This window comes from Varanus komodoensis, unplaced genomic scaffold (genome assembly GCF_004798865.1).
Source record: "Varanus komodoensis strain SLA01 unplaced genomic scaffold, ASM479886v1 scaffold10, whole genome shotgun sequence".
Lineage (NCBI taxonomy): Eukaryota > Metazoa > Chordata > Lepidosauria > Squamata > Varanidae > Varanus > Varanus komodoensis.
The window spans coordinates 24,791,448-24,813,540 of record NW_025335269.1 but is presented as its reverse complement, the minus strand read 5'-3'; the positions used below and the strand labels follow the sequence as shown (position 1 = coordinate 24,813,540).

General features: G+C 40.3%; 1 protein-coding gene across 7 annotated transcripts in view; it reads left to right on the top strand.

The window, feature by feature from the left end:
- Positions 1-22,093, top strand: part of RBMS3 (RNA binding motif single stranded interacting protein 3) — a 515,412-nt gene that overhangs the window by 350,813 nt on the left and 142,506 nt on the right. For all 7 annotated transcript variants that reach the window (XR_006413486.1, XR_006413484.1, XM_044417609.1 and 4 more), the window contains 2 exons: positions 8,965-9,122; positions 21,127-21,206. Coding sequence is in view for 5 of the 7 variants with exons in the window: in XM_044417609.1 (XP_044273544.1) it covers positions 8,965-9,122; positions 21,127-21,206 (238 nt within the window). In the remaining 2 variants the exon portion in view is untranslated. The remainder of the gene's footprint in view (positions 1-8,964; positions 9,123-21,126; positions 21,207-22,093) is intronic.

The window sequence follows — 22,093 nt, the reverse complement described above, 5'->3', positions numbered from 1 at the left end:
ATTCTTTCCACCTTCGCTGGGCCAAAACAAAATTTCAATCCTGGTTGATGCAGATGATACGGTTTTAATTTCTTTAACTAAAATTGCACTGAGTAGACTCTTATATCAGTTAGGCCAATGCTGTAACGAAGAAGCTCTTAATATAAACTATGCAAAGACAAAAGTAATGGTCTTCAGGAGAAAACCCAAATTATATCATTGGACTCGCCACATCAAACAATGCAGCTCCTTTAAATAACTTGACAGAACTTTCATAGAGACTCTGCATTGGAAAACTCATCTTGCAAGCATTACGGACAGTAGAGTCAGTTTTACACTTTATCTATACAAAGGGTGGATGCTTGATTGACCTGGCCCTGAAATAATTTATAAGCAAGATGTCCCTCATCTCCAATATGGAGCTGAAGTCTGGGATTGGAAGGAGGATATTCTGGCTAATATGGAGGTAATTCAAAACCCATTTTTAAGGCAAATTCTAGCCCTTTCCAGGGGTTATTCTGCTTCTTTGATGAGAGCAGAGAAGACACTTGGTGTCCATAAAATAGTGGAAAAATAATTGCGTTCCAATTCTACAAGTTACCAAACAGATCACTTTCAATTCTCTAAAGACTCTAGGTGTTCTGACTTTCTCAATGCCATTATCCAAAGATACACCATTCCAGATTAATTTTTAGGGGTCTCAGCTGATAATACTCAACTTAGGGAACAGATCTACAATTCAGATGCATTGCTAGATCAATCTTTAATTTTAAAAATTAAAGCAGCTCCTTGGTACAAATTAATCACATTTTATCATTCTAGATTTAACTATTTTAGCCAATATCTCCAGTTACAAACTCAGAGAATACTTCACTGCTTTGAGGTTTCAAACCTGCCCTTTTGGCAGGTCATTTTTCTCACACTCCAATGGAACATTGTCTATGTATTTGTGGTTCTTCTGCAGTAGAGAATCTTCCTCATTAAGTGATATCTTGTCCGCCACTGAAGCATACTCAGAATCCGAGAAAATTGTTTTTGTGTTATAGGACAACAATATTTACAGTATATGTCCTCTGTCAGCTCCACTGGCTTCCCATCATAGTCCGGGATCAATTCAAGGTGCTGGTTATTACCTATAAAGCCCTAAATGGCTTGGGACCAGGATACCTAAAGGAACGCCCTCTTCCCTATTTGCCCTCCTGCCCCCTGAGATCGGCAGCAGAAGCCCTCCTCTGGGAACCCTCTGGGAAAGATATTAGGAGACAGAGTACCTGGAGGAGGGCCTTCTCTGCAGTGGCGCCCCATCTATGGAATGCGCTCCCCAGAGAAGTCTGCCTGGCGCCGTCATATGTTTTTCGGCGCCAGGTTAATCATTTAATATTGATTAAATATTTAATCAATATTTTAACAAGTTTTAATATTGAATTGTATTACCATATTTTAATTGCAGCCAGAGTGGGTTGTTAATTTATTTATGTAATACTGTTATGTATTGAATTTTATTTGTGGAAGCCGTCCTGAGGCTCTTGCAAAGGGCGGCATACAAATATCTTAAATAAATAAATAAAAAATACAGAGTGTCTCTGTTAACATTGTCAGTTATGAAGTTTAGCTCAAGGTGGCAACGAAGGGGATAGCTAACTGATAGCAATTAAACTAGTTTTTATTTAACTTTTTTCAATTTTAACATCTGTTCTTAACAAATTTTCTTAATTTTTCATTATGTCTTTGTAAATTATATAATGGCCCATGGCTAAATGCAGTAACACTTGTCCAAGGATAAAGCCTTTTGGGAGAGACTCAGGTTGACACTGAAATGACTGAATTATTGAAACTATCAGGCTGAGCAGTCAAATGGAAAATGAGGTTAAACATAAACAAGTATAAAGGGATGCACATTGGCGGGGCAGGGGGAAGAATCCTCATTTCTCATATATACTGATGAGAACTGACCTGACAGGAAATGGTTCTTGGGGTTCTGAAACTGGCGGATACCTTGATGAAGGTGTTCTCCCAGTGTTAAGTTGTTGTAAAAAGGGGGAAATCTGTCTTTATGATGTTTAATCTCGAAATGTCTTAAGGTCTACCATGCCCAAAAACAATTTTTATAAGATTTGCTTGATGATGATGATGATGATGCATCCTGCCTTTCTTCTTCTTGCAAGGAACCCAAGGAAGCTCACAACTGTTTCCTTCTCTCCATTTTATCCTCACAACAAACCTGTGAGTAGTTGGGGTTGAGAGTCTATGATGGACCTTAAGTTACTCAGTGAGTTCCATGGCAGAGTAGGGACTACTCATAGAACCTGGATCTTCTGACTCTCAGTCCAGCACTTTTAACCACTATACCACACTGGCTCTCATCCTGTAATGGTGGCTTTCATGGAGACATACTTCCAGACTACTCCATCTGCTTTGCTTTTATATACCTGGCCAGCAAGAGATTTTGTACATTATTTATTATATTAACCATTTTATGATGCTCTAAACATTAAATTAATATTGTAGCTGAAGCATTCTTCTGAATTTTCATTTTTTAGTAAAATGTCCTTATTAGATCAATAAATACTATGTTACCTGTAGAAAAGATTTATTTGCTCTTGTAGCTTATTAAATTCAACATAAAATTGTCTAATTCTTTGGTGTTTGATCATCTTATGAACTGGGGATCATCATATTTAATTGTTATATTTTAATCTGGTTGTTAGATTTATCTTCTCATTTCTATTATTATACCTGAATGATCTATGGTTTTATGTTAATATTTATTTGTTTGTTGTATTAAAAAAATCTTATTCGGCATCAACATGCATACTTAAACTTATTTATTTACTCATTATCTGATTGGCCAGCACCAGTTCAAAAATATGCTCCTATAGACATATGTCAAGGCTACAGTCCCTGCCCATTAACTGATTCCATGCTGAAAATCAGCCAGTATTGACAGTGTACTTAGAGCATGGCTATTATTCTTTCACATGTGCTTAGGACATGTGGGTTAAGAAGAACAAAAAAATAAGGAAAAAAGGAACCGAAACAGCATAGTTCATAGTGAGGACCTTCTAAATAATTTCAAGTGTTTCTCTATGCCAGGGCTGGGCAATCTGCAAACCTTCAGCTCTTATCATCATTGACCATACTAGCTGGAGCTGATAAGAATCGGGGTCCAATCACATCCGGGTGGCCATAGCCCTGCTTTATGCAGCTGGTCCTTTCTCTTGCAGTCGTAACATACCAATTACTCATTATGATGAGAACATGGTCTATTTACTGTAGCTGCAGGGCAGCATATCTTGATCACCACCACCATCCAGAAGGGTTGTTTGTGCTTTCACGCACCACTACTGGTTTGCTCTGGAGCATGAAGTTCATGAACTACTGTAAACTAGCATCCATAAAGAAGAAGGAAAAAACAGAACTCCACTGTTCTGCTGTAGATATGTATGTATTTGGCTCAATGCCTGGTGACCATATTCACACCATAGTTATAATTCCACTGCAATCACCAGATGTTCTGAAGCATGAACTGTCAGAAAAAGCTTCTCTGTAGCAGGGAAATATTGCACAGATTGTAAATAGATATACACTCCGTGTTGCAGGGTAGCTGCAGAGTTAACAAGGTGATGTTTTTACATTAAATATTGTAGGAGTCATCTACTACATCAATAGTCATCTATGGTTTGCTTGGTTTAGAATGTCCCCAAAAGATACCATTGGATTATGTTTTTAAACTTAAAATGTGTAAGAAAGTAAATTTAATTATCCTTCAAATGTAAGCAGGAATACTGATGGTTTGCAATATATCTAAAAGGATTCTTTATATTTACTCAAATGAAAAATTGAAAAATTTATTTCATTTCATGAAGGGTTTTGGTAATATACATTTTGCTAGGAATTCCAAAAGATAATTTATCTGAAAGTCTCAGGAAACAAAATTTGTGTTTGGTCATAATACAAAGAAACTATATTGTTCCTGATCTTCTTTGTGTTGTTACTTCTATGTAGCAATTTCTGAGCATTTGTGGAGCAGTGTCACCCTTTGTGCTTTGACTGACTGATCAATCAGATCTGCTAACTGATCAAAACATCAAGATTTACATAATAGAATTATTGTTTTGGAATAATGAAGCTGTAGAACGGCAAAGCTTTTTGCTTGGTAGACTTTTCTAATACAGCCTTTCTCCAATTGGCTCCAGTGCTCAAAATTCTCACTATGTTTACTAGAAGCAACACAGCACTTTAACTTCCACTTTTTTCACCTATGGTAAAAGAAGGAAGGAAGGAAGGAGAAGAAAATGGGAAGGGGAGGAGACCAAATACAATGTCAAAGTTGTGCAAGATAAGAGAGTTGGAAGAAATTGCTTTGAAGAAGCTTACAACCTGAGATTCATATCTTTTCATCTTCTGTACTTCGTTTCAATCTTGAGTTCACCGTCCTGTTTCTATATGTTAAACACTGAAATAATTCCAGACTTTCCCTCTCATTTCAAGTCTAAAATGTAGTACAAGCCAAAAGCCTCTTTGTAACTGTTAAACTGAGGCATGGACCTGGAATGAAAGAATATGAAGAGATCCAAACAAAGAAACTGTTTTAGTCTCAGTACTGCAAGTGCTAAAGATGATCTGGATTTTCTCATATTTACTTTTTCAACATCAGGTTTTGGTTTTGGTTCATAAAATGCTTATGTGCATATACACACACAGCCAAGTGAAAGTGTTTATTGTAAGGCTGGTGAAATGTCTTACCAAATACGTAAAACTTTGCTTGGAATTGCTGTGTTCGTTGTTTCTCACCTCTGTATGGTCCACATGGTATTCTTGAAAATTTGATTCCAGACCTGTCCCGGCTTTAGAGCCATTGGGCAAAAAAGCCTCAACAGGGCCCCATCCTCAGTGAGTCTATCACCCTACCGCCATTGCCACCAGTTGCCATCGCTTTTCATCAGCTTCCTTATCATTGTCACTAGTTGCTTGCACGGCAGACAGCCAGTGAGCAAGAACACAAGGGCATCTCCCTTCCTCATATGACCACCATTGTCTGGGCCACTGAGAACAGGTGAAATGATCAGGTTACAGTGGGGAAGAGGAGAACCAACTCCAGGCAACTCTTGTCAGTTGGCCCCTGTTAGGGTGGCACCAACCCTGAGACCCATTAAGCAGTATCAAGCATGTAGGTTAGTAGGCACTGCAATAGGTCTGAAATGAATGTGGAGATTGACTTAAAGGCTGTTTGTCTCATACAACACTGATGCCTCCATGAAGCATGGGGAGACTATGTTATGTTCCTAAAAGAAATGGACATTTGAGGGGTACTCTCCCAGAAGAAAGATTACGCATTCCTCAAACACAGTCTGTCACCTTTCCGGCCCAGCTCATCTTTCAGACCGCAATTTTCTTCCCCACATCAGCAAAACAGATCCAGAAGAGAAGGCACACTGACAGACAGACTCAGAGAGATGCAATACATTATTCTAGAAATTAATTAAAATTGTGGTTGCTTGTGTTATGTTCACTACTCCATCCTTTTAAGTCATGGTGCGCAGTTATTCTTGACCCAAAGTGTTGTTGTTGTTAGTCGCGAAGTCGTGTCCGACCCATCGCGACCCCATGGACAACATTCCTCCAGGCCTTCCTGTCTTCCACTATCCCCCAGAGTCCACTCCAGCTCATGCCGACTGCTTCAATGACTCCATCCAGCCACCTCATCCTCTGCCGTCCCCTTCTTCTTTTGCCATCTATTATTCCCTGTATTAGGCTCTTCTCCAGGGAGTCCTTCTTCTTATTAGGTGGCCAAAGTATTTGAGTTTCATCTTCACTATCTGGCCTTCTAAAGAGCAGTCAGGATTGATCTCCTCTAGGACTGACCGGTTTGATCGCCTTGCGGTCCAGGGGACACGCAGGAGTCTCCTCCAGCACCACAATTCATAGGCCTCAATCCTTCGGCCCTCAACCTTCCTTATGGTCCAGCTTTCACAGCCATACATTGCAACTGGGAAAACCATAGCCTTGACTATACGCACTTTTGTTGGCAGGGTGATGTCTCTGCTTTTTAGTATGCTGTCTGGATTTGCCATAGCTTTCCTGCCCAGGAGCAAACATCTTTTAATTTCTTGGCTGCAGTCCCCATCTGGGGTGATCTTGGAGCCCAGGAAAATAAAATCTGTAATTATCTCCATTTCTTCCCCATCTATTTGCCAGGAAGTGAGAGGACCGGATGCCATGATCTTAGTTTTCTTAATGTTGAGTTTCAAGCCAACTTTTGCGCTCTCCTCCTTCACCCGCATCAAGAGGCTCTTTAGTTCCTCTTCACTTTGTGCAGTTAGAGTGGTATCATCTGCATATCTGAGGTTGTTGATATTTCTTCCAGCAATCTTAATTCCAACTGGTGATTCATCTAGCCCCACCTTTCTCATGATGTGCTCTGCATATAAGTTAAATAGGCAGGGCGACAGAATACAGCTTTGCCAAACTCCTTTCTCAATTTTGAACCAATCAGTGTTTCCGTGTCCAGTTCTCACTGTTGCTTCTTGACCCGCATATAGGTTTCTCAAGAGACAAATAAGATGGTCCGGTACTTCCATCTCTTTAAGAACTTGCCACAATTTGTTGTGATCCACACAATCAAAGGCTTTAGCATAGTCAATGAAGCAGAAGTAGATGTTTTTCTGGAACTCCCTAGCTTTCTCCATGATCCAGTGTATGTTGGCAATTTGATCTCTAGTTCCTCTGCCTCTTTGAAATCCTGCCTGTACTTCTGGTAGTTCTCTGTCCACATACTGCTGGAGCCTAGCTTGTAGGATTTTGAGCATCACTTTGCTTGCATGTGGAATGAGTGCAATGGTGCGGTAGTTTGAACATTCTTTGGCATTGCCCTTCTTTGGGATCAGAATGTAAACTGACCTTTTCCAATCCTGTGGCCACTGTTGAGTTTTCCAAATTTGCTGGCATATTGAATGTAGCACTTTAGGTCCCTGCCATTTTGGTCCTTTATTATGCCCATCTTTGCATAAAATGTTCCCTTCACATCTCCAATTTTCTTGAAGAGATCTCTGGTCCTCCCTATTCTATTGTTTTCTTCTGTTTCTTTGCACTGTTCATTTAAGAAGGCATCCTTATCTCTTCTAGCTATTCTTTGGAATTCTGCATTCAATTGTTTGTATCTTTTTCTTTCTCCCTTGCCTTTCACTTCCCTTCTTTCCTCAGCTATTTGTAAAGCTTCCTCAGACAGCCTCATTTTGCTTTCTTGCATTTCTTTTTCTTTGGGATGGTTTTAGTTGCTACCTCTTGTACAATGTTGCGAACCTCCGTCCATAGTTCTTCAGGCACTCTGTCTATCAGATCTAAAGTCTATGACCCAAAGTCTATACCTTTAAATATATAATCTTAGCTTGAAGGAAGGCCAGGCGCATTCAGCTTGCAGTCCGCAAGCTTGCTTGAACAGTGCACACCAAGTCCTCTTCTCAAATTCATGTCAATGCTGTCATATGCCATTTGTCTGTGGAAATCCTACTATAGAAAATGCCATCACACCAGTCAGAATGTTCTCATTGCTATCAAAATATTTTAGCCAACTCAGAAATAAAGGCCTTACGATAACATAAGCCAGTCACAAACAGGATTTCTAGGATTTCATAATTGATTTTGGTTTGTTTAAATCTTTCTTTACTTCTGCTCCGACCAACTATATTTGTGGGTATATTTTCAAATATCCACCATATAAACGCGCCCTCTCACAGGGGTGTTTTTGTGGTAGAGTGCTATCCACCCTGAGATTCCTGTGGTGCATCTTCCCCATGTGTATACTGGGGTTTATTTTTTGAGTTTATCATTTTTAGTAGCTCTTCCATCACACTGTCCAAACACTTTTGCTTCACCTTTCTGGAAAGTTTTTAAAAGCAGTTTGAGGGATTGTGCTGCAGAAGAGGGATTTGCCTGCGATATATATGTACACTGTTTTTTCTTGGCAATTTCTCTCTCAGCAGTGATTTGTGCCAAGTTCTGAAAAGGAACATTTGCAAAGAGGATGAGGGGTGATACTGAACACTAAAGTCAGAAAACAATTGCAGTGCCATGGATCAGGGGCCACTACCCAGCTCAGCTACCAGTGACAGATATCCGGGAACTCTGCCACAGATTGAAACAAGCTTGAATGTCCATGAATCCAGCCTGTGGATTCTGCATCAGGCCAGCCTTTTCTGAGTTGCATGCATTCCACAGACTTGCAAACTGCTTTTTTCCCTTTTGGGGGAAGGAGGATTTGCACCAATTCACATTAGTGCATGAGCACATTGACACAAGTGGAACATAATGCTCATGCATCCCAAAAGGAGGGAGGGAGGGAGGGAGGAAATATTTCCATCAATGAACAGGTGATGCAGACAGAATGGATTTAACAAAAGCTGTTCATCCCTGATCACTGCAGTTCTGAGGGCTTAAATACATTTAGCACTGTGTTGAATTGTGACCATGTAGGGTCTTTGTAAACTGCCCGGACAGGTTAGCTATTGGGTGCTATGGAAAGTAAAGAAAGGAAGGAAGCAAAATTATTGTTAGGAATATGTATATATACCCAGCAAAGGGCCAGTGTGGTGTAGCTGTCTGAATGTTTTATTGAGATGGGAGATACCTAGGATCTAGTCACTATTCTGTTAAGATGTTTACTTGGTGATTTAGGGCCAGTTATTTACTTCTAACCTAATCTGCCTCACAGGGCTGTTGTGAGTATAAAATGGAGAAATGAAATGGAGGATCATGCCTATCACCTTGAACTCCTTGAGGAAGAGTTGCAATATAAATATAATGAAGAAATTAACATATATAATGTTGATATGCCCTGACTCCCACTCAAAATTATACTTGCTGCGTTATGTTTACTGGCTGACACATAGTGCCTTATCTTTGCTTTGTTCTTTACTTTGCGGCATAACACAGGTAAAAGTTGTTCTATTAATGCTGATTCTAATAAGACTATCTCTTTTGTTTTAGCAACAAGAACAAGACCCCACAAACCTTTACATCTCAAACTTACCCATTTCCATGGATGAGCAGGAGCTGGAGAATATGCTGAAACCCTTTGGGCATGTCATTTCCACCCGAATATTAAGAGATGCTAATGGCGTCAGTAGAGGAGTCGGTTTTGCCAGGTGAAAACCTTGTTCTTCCTAATCTGTGTGTGGATGTGTGTGTGGAGGAGGCTTGGTCTCTTTTTGTTATGTATTCTGGCAAAGAGGCTGCCTTTGTTATTGCTCTAAGCTATAGCATATGCAAAATATTCAATGAGTAGACTTTATCCAAATGTGTGTGAGCTGAAGAGCCATAGCTTGAAAATTTAGTGTATTTTATTTAGCAAGATGACAGTAATATAATCAGGGATAATTAAGTAGCTGCACAGTTTCAACTTTAGCAGGAGTATATGTCATTCTGCCCCATATATTTATGCTAGACATTTCTTAATTTCATATTAGGAAGGGCAGAAGGGAAGAGAGAATATATAGAATTTATACTGTCTCTGGAAGTACTTGAAAGTCAGTAGAACTTAGAGCAAGAACATGTGGAGTATGATACTGGAGGACACTGGATATTGTGGAGTACAACTGCTCCATAGATATGCACAAAAGATGGGAATTTCTCCAGTCCCTGCTAATCCCCTTTCCAGAAACAATTGCTTCTATTCTGTAGGATTATACCACTGTACTCAAAGTTATGCTCTATCAAGGGACATTAATATATTTTCCACATGGCTTCTGTCACCAACTAATTTGACAGCTAGATATAGAGATTTCTACATATGGCTGTTCATTCACTTTATCAATTTACTGTATCATTGCTGAATTGAGACCCACACTTTACACAGAGCTTTACTTTCCTTCTCTTCCAGTGCATAACTTAAAGGTAGTGATGTAATATAGCAAAATAATATAACTTCAGAAATAGGAAATTAGGGTTTTTTTCACTCTCACAAATAATGCCTTTTCCCATCAACTCCCCACCCCCACCCTGAAAATGTTCTTAAAAACCAGAAGAAAAACTTGAAGGGTGGGGACATTGTCTAAAGAATCTGTAATCAACTATAAGAAAGGAACAATGAGCTCTCAAGAAATGCATCCTATATAAAAGCTCATATAGAAAACATGCCATCAAAATTGAATACAGATTAACATTTTTTTATATCAGTGCTATCCCTCCTACTGATACTGACCATAACAACAAGAAGGGTTGTTATTTGATAAACTAGACAGCATGTGCTCATTCTGAGGATGGAAAATCTTTACTGGTTAAAAAGACCATTTGATCTAGGGATATATTTTTCCTATTTAATAGATGTTTAAGCTGACATTCAGTGTGCATTGCCTCATAAGGTGGCTCATGCATGCATGCGGCAGTGCTCACAGGAAGAGCTGAAGATCTTGAAGCACCAAGTGCAAATGGTATAAAGGAGGCTGTTTTATTTATTTTATTTATTTATTAAAACATTTTTATGCCGCCCCATTCGCCGAAGCCTCGGGGCGGCTTACAACAAATTAGTTAAATAATTATAATTAAAAATATAAACATTAAAATAAAATACATACAGTATAAAAAAAGCCAGATGGAGAGGGAGCTGTGGGGATCTAACACTAAGACGCACCAGCCTAATGGCTTGCTTCCATTTACTTTAATATGTATAAGCATAGCATGTTAGAGCTCCAACAGCATCAGTTTAGGCTACAATCCTCAGTACGCTTGCTAAAAGCAAGCACCACTGAACACAGTCTTCTATCTCACATGATCTCTGGAGCCCAACATGACTGACCTAAGCCATGGCAGGTTGCAGTGAATGCCAGTGGCCATTGTCAATAGTCAAGCAGTGGGAAGTAGTCACTGCAGGTTCTTGGAATATCCAGACCTGGTACAGGGTGAGTTGATGTTGTTGCTAACAAACGACCCCAAAACTATAGGGCTGCGGATGATTGCCCCTTAGCAAATCTATATGGGATAGTACTATTAGTGTAATTCACCTTGACAAAGAAATTCCCTCTTTTTCTTTGGTCTGAGACATTCCAGGTCAACATCAAAGTTCATAAGAAATCTGTCAGGGGCTTGACCCATATTTAGCACACTTACGGCAGGTGATTGGAATAAATGGAACAAAAGACTAGCTCAAGTCTGATTGGGATCAATAGATCTACTCTAAATATGACTGATTTTGGATCCAATCTAAGGTATATTTTGAGAGTAGCCCACACAATATCAGATTGGGCCTTGAATTATCTGGCCTATGCAGCTTGGGTTGGCCATTTTCTGAACTGTTGTACAGAGAGAACCTGGACTCATATTGGAAGGGTGGGTTGAGGTGTTGCTTGGATGCAGCTAATCTGTCAGTCTGATTCTCCCTGCAAACCACAGGCAGACATGCCTTTCTTTAACATGCCCAAGCTGTAGCATCATGTGACATTGCACAGTTTGCACAATACTAGGATCCTGAAATGTCTCCAAAAATTCTTTCCATATACTGGGGTATGGGAACCAACTCTGCCTGCCCTGCTGAGTTCCCCAGATGGTCTCATACCCTTTCCCCAGCCACTGATCATTTGGTAGTTTCCTGCCTTTGCCAAACCTTTTCCCCCACCCTGAAAGGCTGAAATGCATCTCCTGTGGCTGAGTTGCTGTCATTAAGAGCATTAAGGTTAAATATGCTCCTGTTTGGTTTCCCCACTCCTCCTTCCTTTCGCTGCGCCCATCACTGGAATCAGCCCTTGAGAGCATTTCCAAAATGGAACTTGGCCCTTATCTTATGCCATGAATAATACAAGAAGGATAATGCTGCTGTGTTCCAGTAAAGGCAGAGTGGACAGCTTGTCAGCCCCCTAAGCTTGCGGTTTTGGCCTACAGTGTCCCTCATCCCTAGCCAGCATAGCCAGTGATGAGGAATGATGGACATTTTGACTGTAGGCCAAAATGTCTGGAGGGTCACAAGTAGCCTACCCCTGGAAGCAAGGTTCAATTTTCTTAAAATGTTGGTCTAGTTTACCTTTCCAAGCATGTTCTGGGCTACAAGTCCCATCATCCCTGATGTATCCATGTAGGCTGAGGCTGCTGGCAGTCTTAGGCCAAAGCATCGAGAGGGCATCTGTTTGTAGAAGGCAGTAGATACCACATTTTTAAACAGTAGTGATGGGTTTTTTCATTTTACTTATGACTTTAGACAGTATCTGAAGGCACAGAAGGAATTAGTGTAAGCAGAAAACACAATGGAAGGAAATAGAAACACAAAATAGCTGTCACTCATAAAAATGTTTTGCATGAACTATGGTTTTGTTGTTTGATTGTTTTGATAAAGAAAAAAAGTAAAAATCACCCTATATTAAAGGAACCTGCATGGTAAAAAACATCTGATGAGCAAATGATGACAGCTGATTCTTGTGCTAACCAACATATTTTAGTTCATTGTGACTAATTTGAGTTTTCCCTGTGCTAATAAGGTGACATAAGTTAATAGGCATTGCAATTTCACCTTTTGTCCTTGATACAATAGAACAGTACTCTCAAGGAAATGTTAAAATAACAGTGTCTGCATTCAAATGGCAAAACAGAATGAAGGATGAGACACTATTGACTTCTCTTAGTGAATTCATTAAATTGCCTTATTATAAATTTGCTAGGAGGATAGATGCATCAGGAACATTAGGTTGCATTTGGAAACTTTGCTATTCCATGAAATGCACAAGAAACTAGGGAAGGTGGAGGAACACACATACTTTTAAAGGGGCCCATTGATATAAGTTCCATTCAGATGAAGAAGGGAGGTGAATGGTGTTGAGCAGGGGTTATTATTCTGGAGGGTGGATCTTTTTTCTATATGGTTCACATGCTGTTAAATATGTGGTACAGTAATATACTTCCAAGGAGATTTGTTTTTTTCAGTCATGCAGGATTCCCCAGAAATGATCCTCTGCTTTGCTCTCTAGAAACTAAGTGAACATAGCAGCCATTAGAGGAGATAGAACAGCTCCTACTCTGGTACATAGAAGAGTACAGTAATAGAGAATATTGATATAAAACAGGCCATAGGTCTGTTCAAAGCCACTTCAAACCGTGAGCAGCAGCCAATCTTGGCTTCCTGGCATGTTACAAGAAGATGAAATAGATGTCTTGTTTTATGGGGACACCAAGGAATATGAACATCTTTTATTTCAGTAGAGAGTGCCTTCTTCCAGCTAAAGTAAGGTTAGAAATATTTCTGGTGGTCACTTTAGTACAATCCAGTCTCAGGTTATACTTTCCAAACTAATACTCAGATTGAAACACAAGTATCCTTGGTTTTTGCATATCTTTGAATTTTGCAATGCTGTTTTCTAATCAAAATATGCATAGAAAAGTGTGTAAATAAAAGGAAATTGACTGCAATAATGCAAACATTTGGGGAAAGTAGTGTACAAAGAAGCATTATTAGGGAAAATTGCTTATAAAATCTTATATTGGAGAAATTGCATTGAAAAATTGTATGAAATTGTACACCAATTTTCATGAAGTTTTAAAAAACATTCCAGCATAATAGCCTCTGACATCTGTAGATGCCAACACAATGATTTGAACTCTTAATCAGACCTGAAACATTGTATATGAGTTAAACATCTTTTTAAAGGTGCCAAACATACACAGAAACACTTGTGAAGGTGTCTATTGGCTTTAAGTCACACCATGTTCCCGTGATGGAAAGTAGATTTCTAAGCTGGTTTCATGACCCTCATGCCTCATACCTCCCAGTGTGCAACAGAGGATTCAGATTCTTCAACCATAGGTCAATTAGTGACTTATTTAGGGTTTTCCTGGCCAAAGGTTACAGCCCTGCTATAATTCTTTGCTCAGAAGATGACTGCTCAACAAAAAACTCAATTTCCTCAGCCTCACAGAAGTTTCAACTTGTGAAGTCAGATGAAGGCCTTCAGTCAGCTTCTCCAGGAAGGGTGGAGCTGACTACAGGTCTTGTCAGCCTACATAAGACTTCAGTTGGCCTTTGTTCCCTACTGTGACAACAAACATTTGGAGAGAGCAGGATCCACTTGGAACTATCTGTGGTCCTGTTTTATTCCCTTGATTTGTTGTGACTGCCATTGGATACTATGAGCTTCACCTCTAAGCAAATCACAGAACAGGACAGCTGTATAAATCCCATGAGGATATGAGTGTATTGTCTTAAAATCTGAAAAACTCTGCTGTGTTCTCCACTGGGAGACACATCCCAAGCCACCTTACCTTCATTACAGGATATGGAGATATGTTATCCTACCAGTGTGCAAAGTGCTGTTCTTAAAAAATGACAGTTATGGAAAACTAACTTTCATTTTCTGAAGATGTTTCTTAATGATACAAGTTCACTAAGTATTAGGTACCATAACTTTTTTTTGTTTGATGTCTTGTATCTTAAATTGACCTTCCAACATTCACCCCCAAGTGACATCTTATAGCAAACTCATAAAGTCTGAAAACAGAAAAAATGAGTAAAATGCTGACAGGCAGACACTCAGCTATTGCAGTGCCAGTGGGTGCTATGCTTAACCTGAGAGTTAGGATAAATCAATCAGTGCCTGGTTATGCTTTCTACTATCCATTTTATTGTTCTGGAAACACAAGGAAATTTGTTCAACATAAAATTGCCTTAGAAGAATATAGCTTCATAGCACATAGCTGTATCAAACATGGAAGTTGACTTCTTCTTACTTAACTCTTCTTTAAGAGAGAGAGAGGTACCCCACCAGCTTCATTAGGAATCATTCATGTAAACAAGGGGTAGCAAAAGTTTTGGGGATTGAAGACCACATGTCATTGAGAGAAAGTGGTTGGGAGCTACATACCAGTCCAACAGGGCCCCTCCCCCTCCCCTCCCCCATTCTCTTCTTCATCCATCCGTCATTCATTCTGAGTTGCTCATGGATTCATCCATCCATTCTCCCAAATTCATGTGTATTTATTTATTCACATACACAAACACACTTGCACGTAGTTCATCTATCATCAACCCCAGCTACCACTCACTCCCTTGCTGCTGCTAGGATTTATAGGCCCAGAATACATGTGGCTAAATGCCTTGTTCACTTTTATAGGCATATCTGGCCATAAAGAGAGAATTCATGATTTGTCAGTGCATAAGGCAAAAAAAGTGAATTGACTTATTTATACAATATTAGATGTTGTTGTTGTTGTTGTTGTTATTATTATAACATTTCTATGCCGCCCCTTGCCGAAGCCTCGGGGCGGCTTACAACACAATAAGATACATTGAAATACAATAGAACATAATAAAGCACTGGAATAAATTATTTTAATGAAATAATAAATTTATGAAGATGAAACCAAAAGTTACAGAACACATTGGCAAGCATTGTAGGGCTCTGGTTCAGAACTGGGGGGAAAAGTCATTTCAGAATTAAAATAGAAACAGTTGGTTCATTGGCTCATGAAATGCATGCATGGATATGTGTGGGACCCATGTGATGACTTTGGGCTAGTGTGAAAAAAAGGATATTTGAATTTGTCTTTCAGGAGTAATTCATCAAAACCAAGAGGCGATAAAATCTTAGAGGAGTGAACTTGGAAAAGGATCAGGGTTAACCATTATTTTGTCAATTTAAGCAATGACTCTTGCAGTGTACTTTGAAGGAAAAGGCCCAAAGAGCTCTGGAATCATATATTCATTATGGCACTGAAGAAAATTATACAGTCATGCTACTAACGTATTATTTTAGGTTTCCAAAATTTTGCTAGGAATTGTCATTTCAATATCTTGTTTTTCATTCTAATACATATTTTGTCTTTTTCATTTGTGGTTATATTATTGACATAATGACCATGTTCGGTTGACTTCATTCCATAAGTTGTTTTGCATGCAGTTTTTCTGTTATCATTGTGAGAGCTCCCAAATAGTTTTAAAATTGTAATAACAATGTTGGGGCAGTTGTGGTTTCGAGAGGAAGCAATATTTACTTTAAAAGTATTTTTTTAAACATGCATGGCTGATAGAATGGTGAAGTACAGTTGCTTCGGTGACTGACATTTTTCTTAAATTATCAGCTGGAGCTTCTAAGCCTTGACACTTCTAGGCCTTGAAGTCTTTATAAGCACAGGGGTACTTATTAATGGTGGACATTTTAGAAAAATAGTCATGCCTTGGAGAGTCTCCTCCTTTTCTTGATACAGTGAGGTTGCAATCCTATCCTCTCTTACCTCAGAGGAAATCCCATTGAATTCAGTGGGACTTATTTCTAAGTAAATACGTATAGAACTGAACTTCTTTTTGAAGGAAAGAAATTAGTTGATGTTCAGGGCCACAATCCAGATCAGGACTACCTTGGTAAAGGAAGTTTTCAGACCCCTCCCTTCCTGCTTTCCCCCATGTCCAGTGGAGGATTTCCATGAGCCCACATGAGGGTAAATTTCCAGAAACAACTAGTTAGAGTGGAAAAGTTTAAATCTCCTCCACATGCACATTTTGGTCCTGATCCACTTTTAGGTACTTTTTATGTACCTGTGGGTAAGGAAGAAAACAAAGCAAGGGCTAGCTTAATGGATCGTGTACTTTGACCCTGAGCTGAGCCAAGCCATGCAGCCCGGCTTGGTGCTGCTGTGAGCATGTTTATGCCACCACCAGGCAGCTCTGCTGTGATGGCCCAGAAGTAATGCTAACAAGCACCCAAGGTAGTTCCTTGCAGTTTCCCAACATTTGCTTTTCTCAATACTGGGCCAAAAAGTGTGCAGTAGTTAGATCTGCCCTTGGGTTCAGGCAGTAGAGGGAGGGGTACCTGAGAATGCCACTCACTGACCTTATCCATGACACCTTCACTGATGAAGGCCGAGAGCCCTTTTGAAATACTCTTTTCCAGGGGCAGATGCAAGATGTCCTCCACTTCACACTTTTAAAAATTAACAAACTTTGTTCCTTGCATCTGGGATTGCTGAGAAATAGTTTTCTGTTGGCGCTGTAAGAAACTGTGTGCTCAAAGGAGCTGTTCGGTGAATTGGAATGTAGGCACCACTTATGCATTTTGTGTAAGCTTTTGAGAGGGTTGTCCTTTGCCTTGCCACTGCTGACAGCCATTTTGCCCGGGTCAGTTTCTCAAATCACCAAATTTGGTCATGGCCCAAAAAGATTGCCAACACTGCATTTCACCGCGTATTTTCAGGCTTACATTTTTAGAGTTTCCTCCCTGCACCTCTCCTGGTATTCCTGGCTTATTGTGTGGATTTCTTGGGTATACTGCTGATTAAATACCTTGCATCAAGGATAAGCAACATTTCAGGGCTTGTCAACATATTTGGTAATTTTAGAAACTGTCAAGGGCACTGCTGCAAAACAGCAGCTGGTCACAAGGAACAAGCAAAGATGGAGTACAAGGCTGACAACTCCACAATTTCCAGTACTGACAGAATTCATTTAATTTGTCAAGTTCAAAGGGGGGATAGTGCAACTTGGTGGACACCAAAACACATGTCTGGGGGCACATTGGTGTCCAAGGTGCTCCTTTACCTGTACTTGCACCCTCACTTGTATGAATGAATATGATTCCAAGGAATATAATTTTAAATGTAATTCAGCAACACCCATTCCATATGAGAGACACGCAGTACTGACATATCCCTGACAAGCATAGGAGAACCATCACAGAACATGTGAAATTTTATGGAATGGGCACAGTGGTAGCTATTCAGAAGTACATTTGACAGAAGGCTCCATTTTTCAGATGGAGTTGATCACTCCAGAGTCTGTTTCTGGTGAAATACATGCCAGCTTATGGATTGCTAGCTCTGGCATTCGAGAGCTGTCAATTGTGAAACTTGAGAAGAAAATGGACCTGTTCTTTCTATGGCAGCTCATCAAATAATTTCCCCACACCCTCCTCACTTTCTGGTCATTTCAGAGCACGGTGGGTTTCACTTCTATTCTCTTCCTACATGAAATACAGAAAGTGTACCAAAGCGCTTTCGCTTGGCAGGCTCTGTATTTCATTCTTTGCTGGGAATACTTCGGGTTGTTAAGATGTGCCCCCATGTATTAAAATGAAATTGCACTGCTGTGTGGTGCAGCGTAACATGGTTTGACATTCCACGCCCGCAGCTACAGAAAACAGACTTTTATTGCATTTAGTCTTTCAGAGACAGGAGTCTCTAAAGACTTGCTGCCGACGTACGCTTAGTTAAATCTGAATGAAGCCAAAGTGAACACTCTCAGCTTCAATCTTTTTGTTTGTAGAAATGGCCCATCCCACGTGTTTGTAGCAGCAGTAAAAAACAAGACAACAAAAACTGGGGCTGCAAAAGACAGCAGTGATTGCAAGCCAAGAGGGACAATTTTAGGGTGTCCTCCTGAAACAAAGTACCATAAAATTTGATACAGTTAATCATCCCCTATTCAGTTTTTCCAAACTCACTCTGAAAACTTCTGCAGTAGAATGCAAATTTCCTTGCACTACCCTGTATTTAGACTCAGGAGAACAGCTTTGCAATCCAGAAGAATACATTAGCACTTTTTTAAAAGTTTAACTGCACATGATGTGGGGGTGGTGTATATTAATACACCGTGAAAGGGAGAAGAGATAGGAGTACAAATCCAGGCTGGGGCTTTTGCCATTTCCTTGCTTGGAGGGACATCAAGTTTGAAACTAAAATTTCAGGTGGAAGGCAGTGCTACAGAGAGAAAAAATTAAAAGTTGAGCCCCGTGAGGCCAAAACTTTCTGCTCCATATGCTTAATACTAGTCCCACTGGGAAATCTTGTTGCATCTTCTATCAGGGTCTGAGGTGAGTTTCAGATTATCAAAGCTTGGGTTTTGGCTGAAAAATTTATATGGAGAAATGGGCTAATCTGAGGTCTCTTATGTGGCTGGTTTGAGGGACCCTCATGGTTAAAGCTGGTTGAGGTGTAGGCAAGTGTTTTCTGTTCTTGCTTTTTTTCTGGCAGGGGATAAATCTTTTTGGGGTAGCTTCAGGTAACTATATGCCAAGTCAGGTAATTTACCTGGATTGTTTTCTTGGTATAATTTCCTTGTGTGGTACTTTCCCAGAATGCTTCACTGTTTATGATTTGTAGTTCATTCTTTATCCCCATGCCCTACATCAGGGGTACCAAACTTCTGGTGCTTAGGACCACACCACATTCTAGAATCCACAGGGCACCCCCCTCTTTTCCATCATTGCCAAATTTTCTGCCAAAACTTTATTGATAACAAGGCATGCTGGGAGTGCACAGCTTGTATGAAAACGGAATTACACTGCTATAGGGTGTCCAAGAGACTTCCTATAGGCCTTTGGAAGTTTTGTGCACACTTAATTTTCAAACATTTTTATGTATTATGCCATGGACTAGCAACAACAGTTCGCTTGGTGGGAAGTTTAAATAGGACAGTTATGGAACAAGGCAGAGGATTTCCAAATAATCTTGTTAAATCTTCATAAAGCCTTTGAGGCTGGAAGTTGTTTTCGAAGCAAATCTTTCTGGGTGCAATATAGACACAGCCAAGGATGCCTTCTCTCAGGCTACCAGAGAGGGCAATGGTGAGTATGACACATGGTTGTAAAGCGAGTACTAGAAGGCCGGCTAAAAAGGTTGCTATTTCGAGGACAAGGTAGTGTCAGCCTGTCAGTGAGAGACCAGCAATTAGTATGCTGGCTACCAAAGGAGCAGAAGCAAGAGTAAGCCCCAATACCAAAACATCATCCAATAATATCACACTTCCCTTTCATGTCATTGTGGCAGTAGTTGCCACTGCTGTAGTTGTGTAGTTCCAACTCACAGCAGAGTTTATCTGTGTCCATTCTTCTTGAAGATTAGAGTGATGAGGTATGCAGTGAAATTGCTATCAGATGCAGAATAGTGAAGTCATTTTGGTCCGAGAAAATGAGAAATCTTAAGTAGGTGAGATGATAACTTTCCTTCAACCAACTTCGGCTGATCGATGGATGCTCATTTAATTTCTCAGAATGTCTTCAGACAGAAAAAAAATTCCAGGACATGCCCGTGTGTGTGTGTGTCGGGGGGGGGGGGCTTCCCTCAGGAGAAGCTGCTGCTATTTGGAGCAAGGGAACAGTATACTGGATCCTTCGGCTTGCATTTATGATAGGTATGCCTATTTTTCTGCAACCTTGTGTACACTTACCTTGGAGTAAACTCCACTTAGCACAATGGGATTTTCATCTGAGTAAGCATGCGTGACATTACACTGTAACCAAGGGTGCAATCCTACTTCTCTCATGTCAGCAGCCTGTTAGCCTCCAGCCTTGGAAGCTGATGATCATCCAGGCAATGGGTGAGGTGAGCTGGTGGTGTGGTGGTAGCCTTGTCTGCCGCTGTCATGGCTTGTGCCCAGCATGTTATTCAGACGCCCAGTAACAGCATCTAGATTTCCTTCAAGGGACGGAAGAGAATGAGGCTGAAGGGAGACCACAGCTTCCTGCCTGCTCAAGCACACCCTTGCTCTCCACCTCTGAGAGGTTTCCGTGTAGGCAGTAAGAGCGCCGGAGCAAGATGGGGGCTCAGCCTTAGGAGTCCAAAGTTCAGGTTGCAAGAAAAATCCTATGGCCTCCCAGGCGACCTTACTTAAATATATTTTGAACTATGAACCCTTACTTATTTAATTATATTTTATTTGTTTAAATGTTCAGAATACTGTGCCCAGCTTTTGTCTACTGGTTTAGCGTTCTCTTCTGCATTACTTCTATTATAGTTGAAAATTATAAGTGTGCTGAGGGAAAATTGCTGAATATTTTAATTCAAAATTCTGCCAGGGAGCATTGTATAATAACAATACTGTTCAGGATATCATCACTTATGAAGAGAAAACTTGCATTTTCTCATGAGTGGTTGTATGTTTTCTGGATAAACTGCCAAAAACATTAAGTTTCCTGAGTCCTGCACCTGTAAGAAATGTGTTTTTTAAATACCAAAAGTTAGACTCTTGTCTCATATGAAAATAATGTGTTTTGCAGGTATAGTGTTATCATCATGCAAATGCATCCTGCCAGAAAACATTTACATCCTAGTTAAGGCAACATGATAATGAATCATTCTGTCTGCTTCCTTTATGAAGTCCTGCAAACTAATTTGAGAGGTTTTCTCTTTACCACGTAGCTTAATCACACTATAATCATTATTTTCTGTATTATTTTTTACCCCCAGGATGGAATCTACTGAAAAATGTGAAGTGGTTATTCAGCATTTTAATGGGAAATATCTTAAAACGCCCCCTGGTGTGCCAGGTAAGCAATGCACTCCCTAGTTTACCAATTAAAGAGCAGCACAATTGAGGAATGTAAACAGAGAGGCAATATAGGAATTCTGGAGTTGGAAGCTTTTTGGAATCTGTTTGCATCCCCACAGTTAAATTACCAGCCATTACTTACTTAATATGAAGTATAAGTTATCCACTGAAAAGTCTGACAGATATATGTACGGGTCTTCCATGTCTCTAGAGTGAGGGAGCACTTGGTCAAAATTTGGTGGTTGGTACGCGATTGGGTGAAGCTCAGGACATTTTTTCTGCCAGAAGCAAAAAATCAAGATGATGCTTCCTTGCCTTCCATATACAAAACCAAACTGGACTGGCAGTTGAATCTTTTACATCTGAAAGCAACAATCTTGGTTACTGGGTATATGGCTGGCCACATGGCACATGACTTTTTCCACTGATGCCTTGTGACTGATGTCGCCCAGCATCTGCTGTGTGAAATGGCCGCCTCATTCTGCCTAATGATTGGTCTATGACTGGTCCTCCTGGACCTCTCAGCGGCTTTCGATACCATCGACCATGGTATCCTTCTGGATAGGCTAGCGGGATTGGGGGTCGGAGGCACTGCTTTGCAGTGGTTCCGCTCCTATCTCAATGGCCGATTCCAGAAGGTGGTGCTGGGGGACTATGGCTCTGCGCCAGGGCAGCTATGCCATGGAGTACTGCAGGGATCCATTTTGTCCCCCATGCTATTTAACATCTACATGAAACCACTGGGAGAGGTCATCAGGAGGTGTGGGCTGTGGAATCATCAGTACGCTGATGAAACCCAGCTCTACTTCTCATTTTCTACCAATCCAGGTGAGGCAGTGGCTGTGCTCAACCGGTGCCTGGCCGAGGTAATGGGCTGGATGAGGG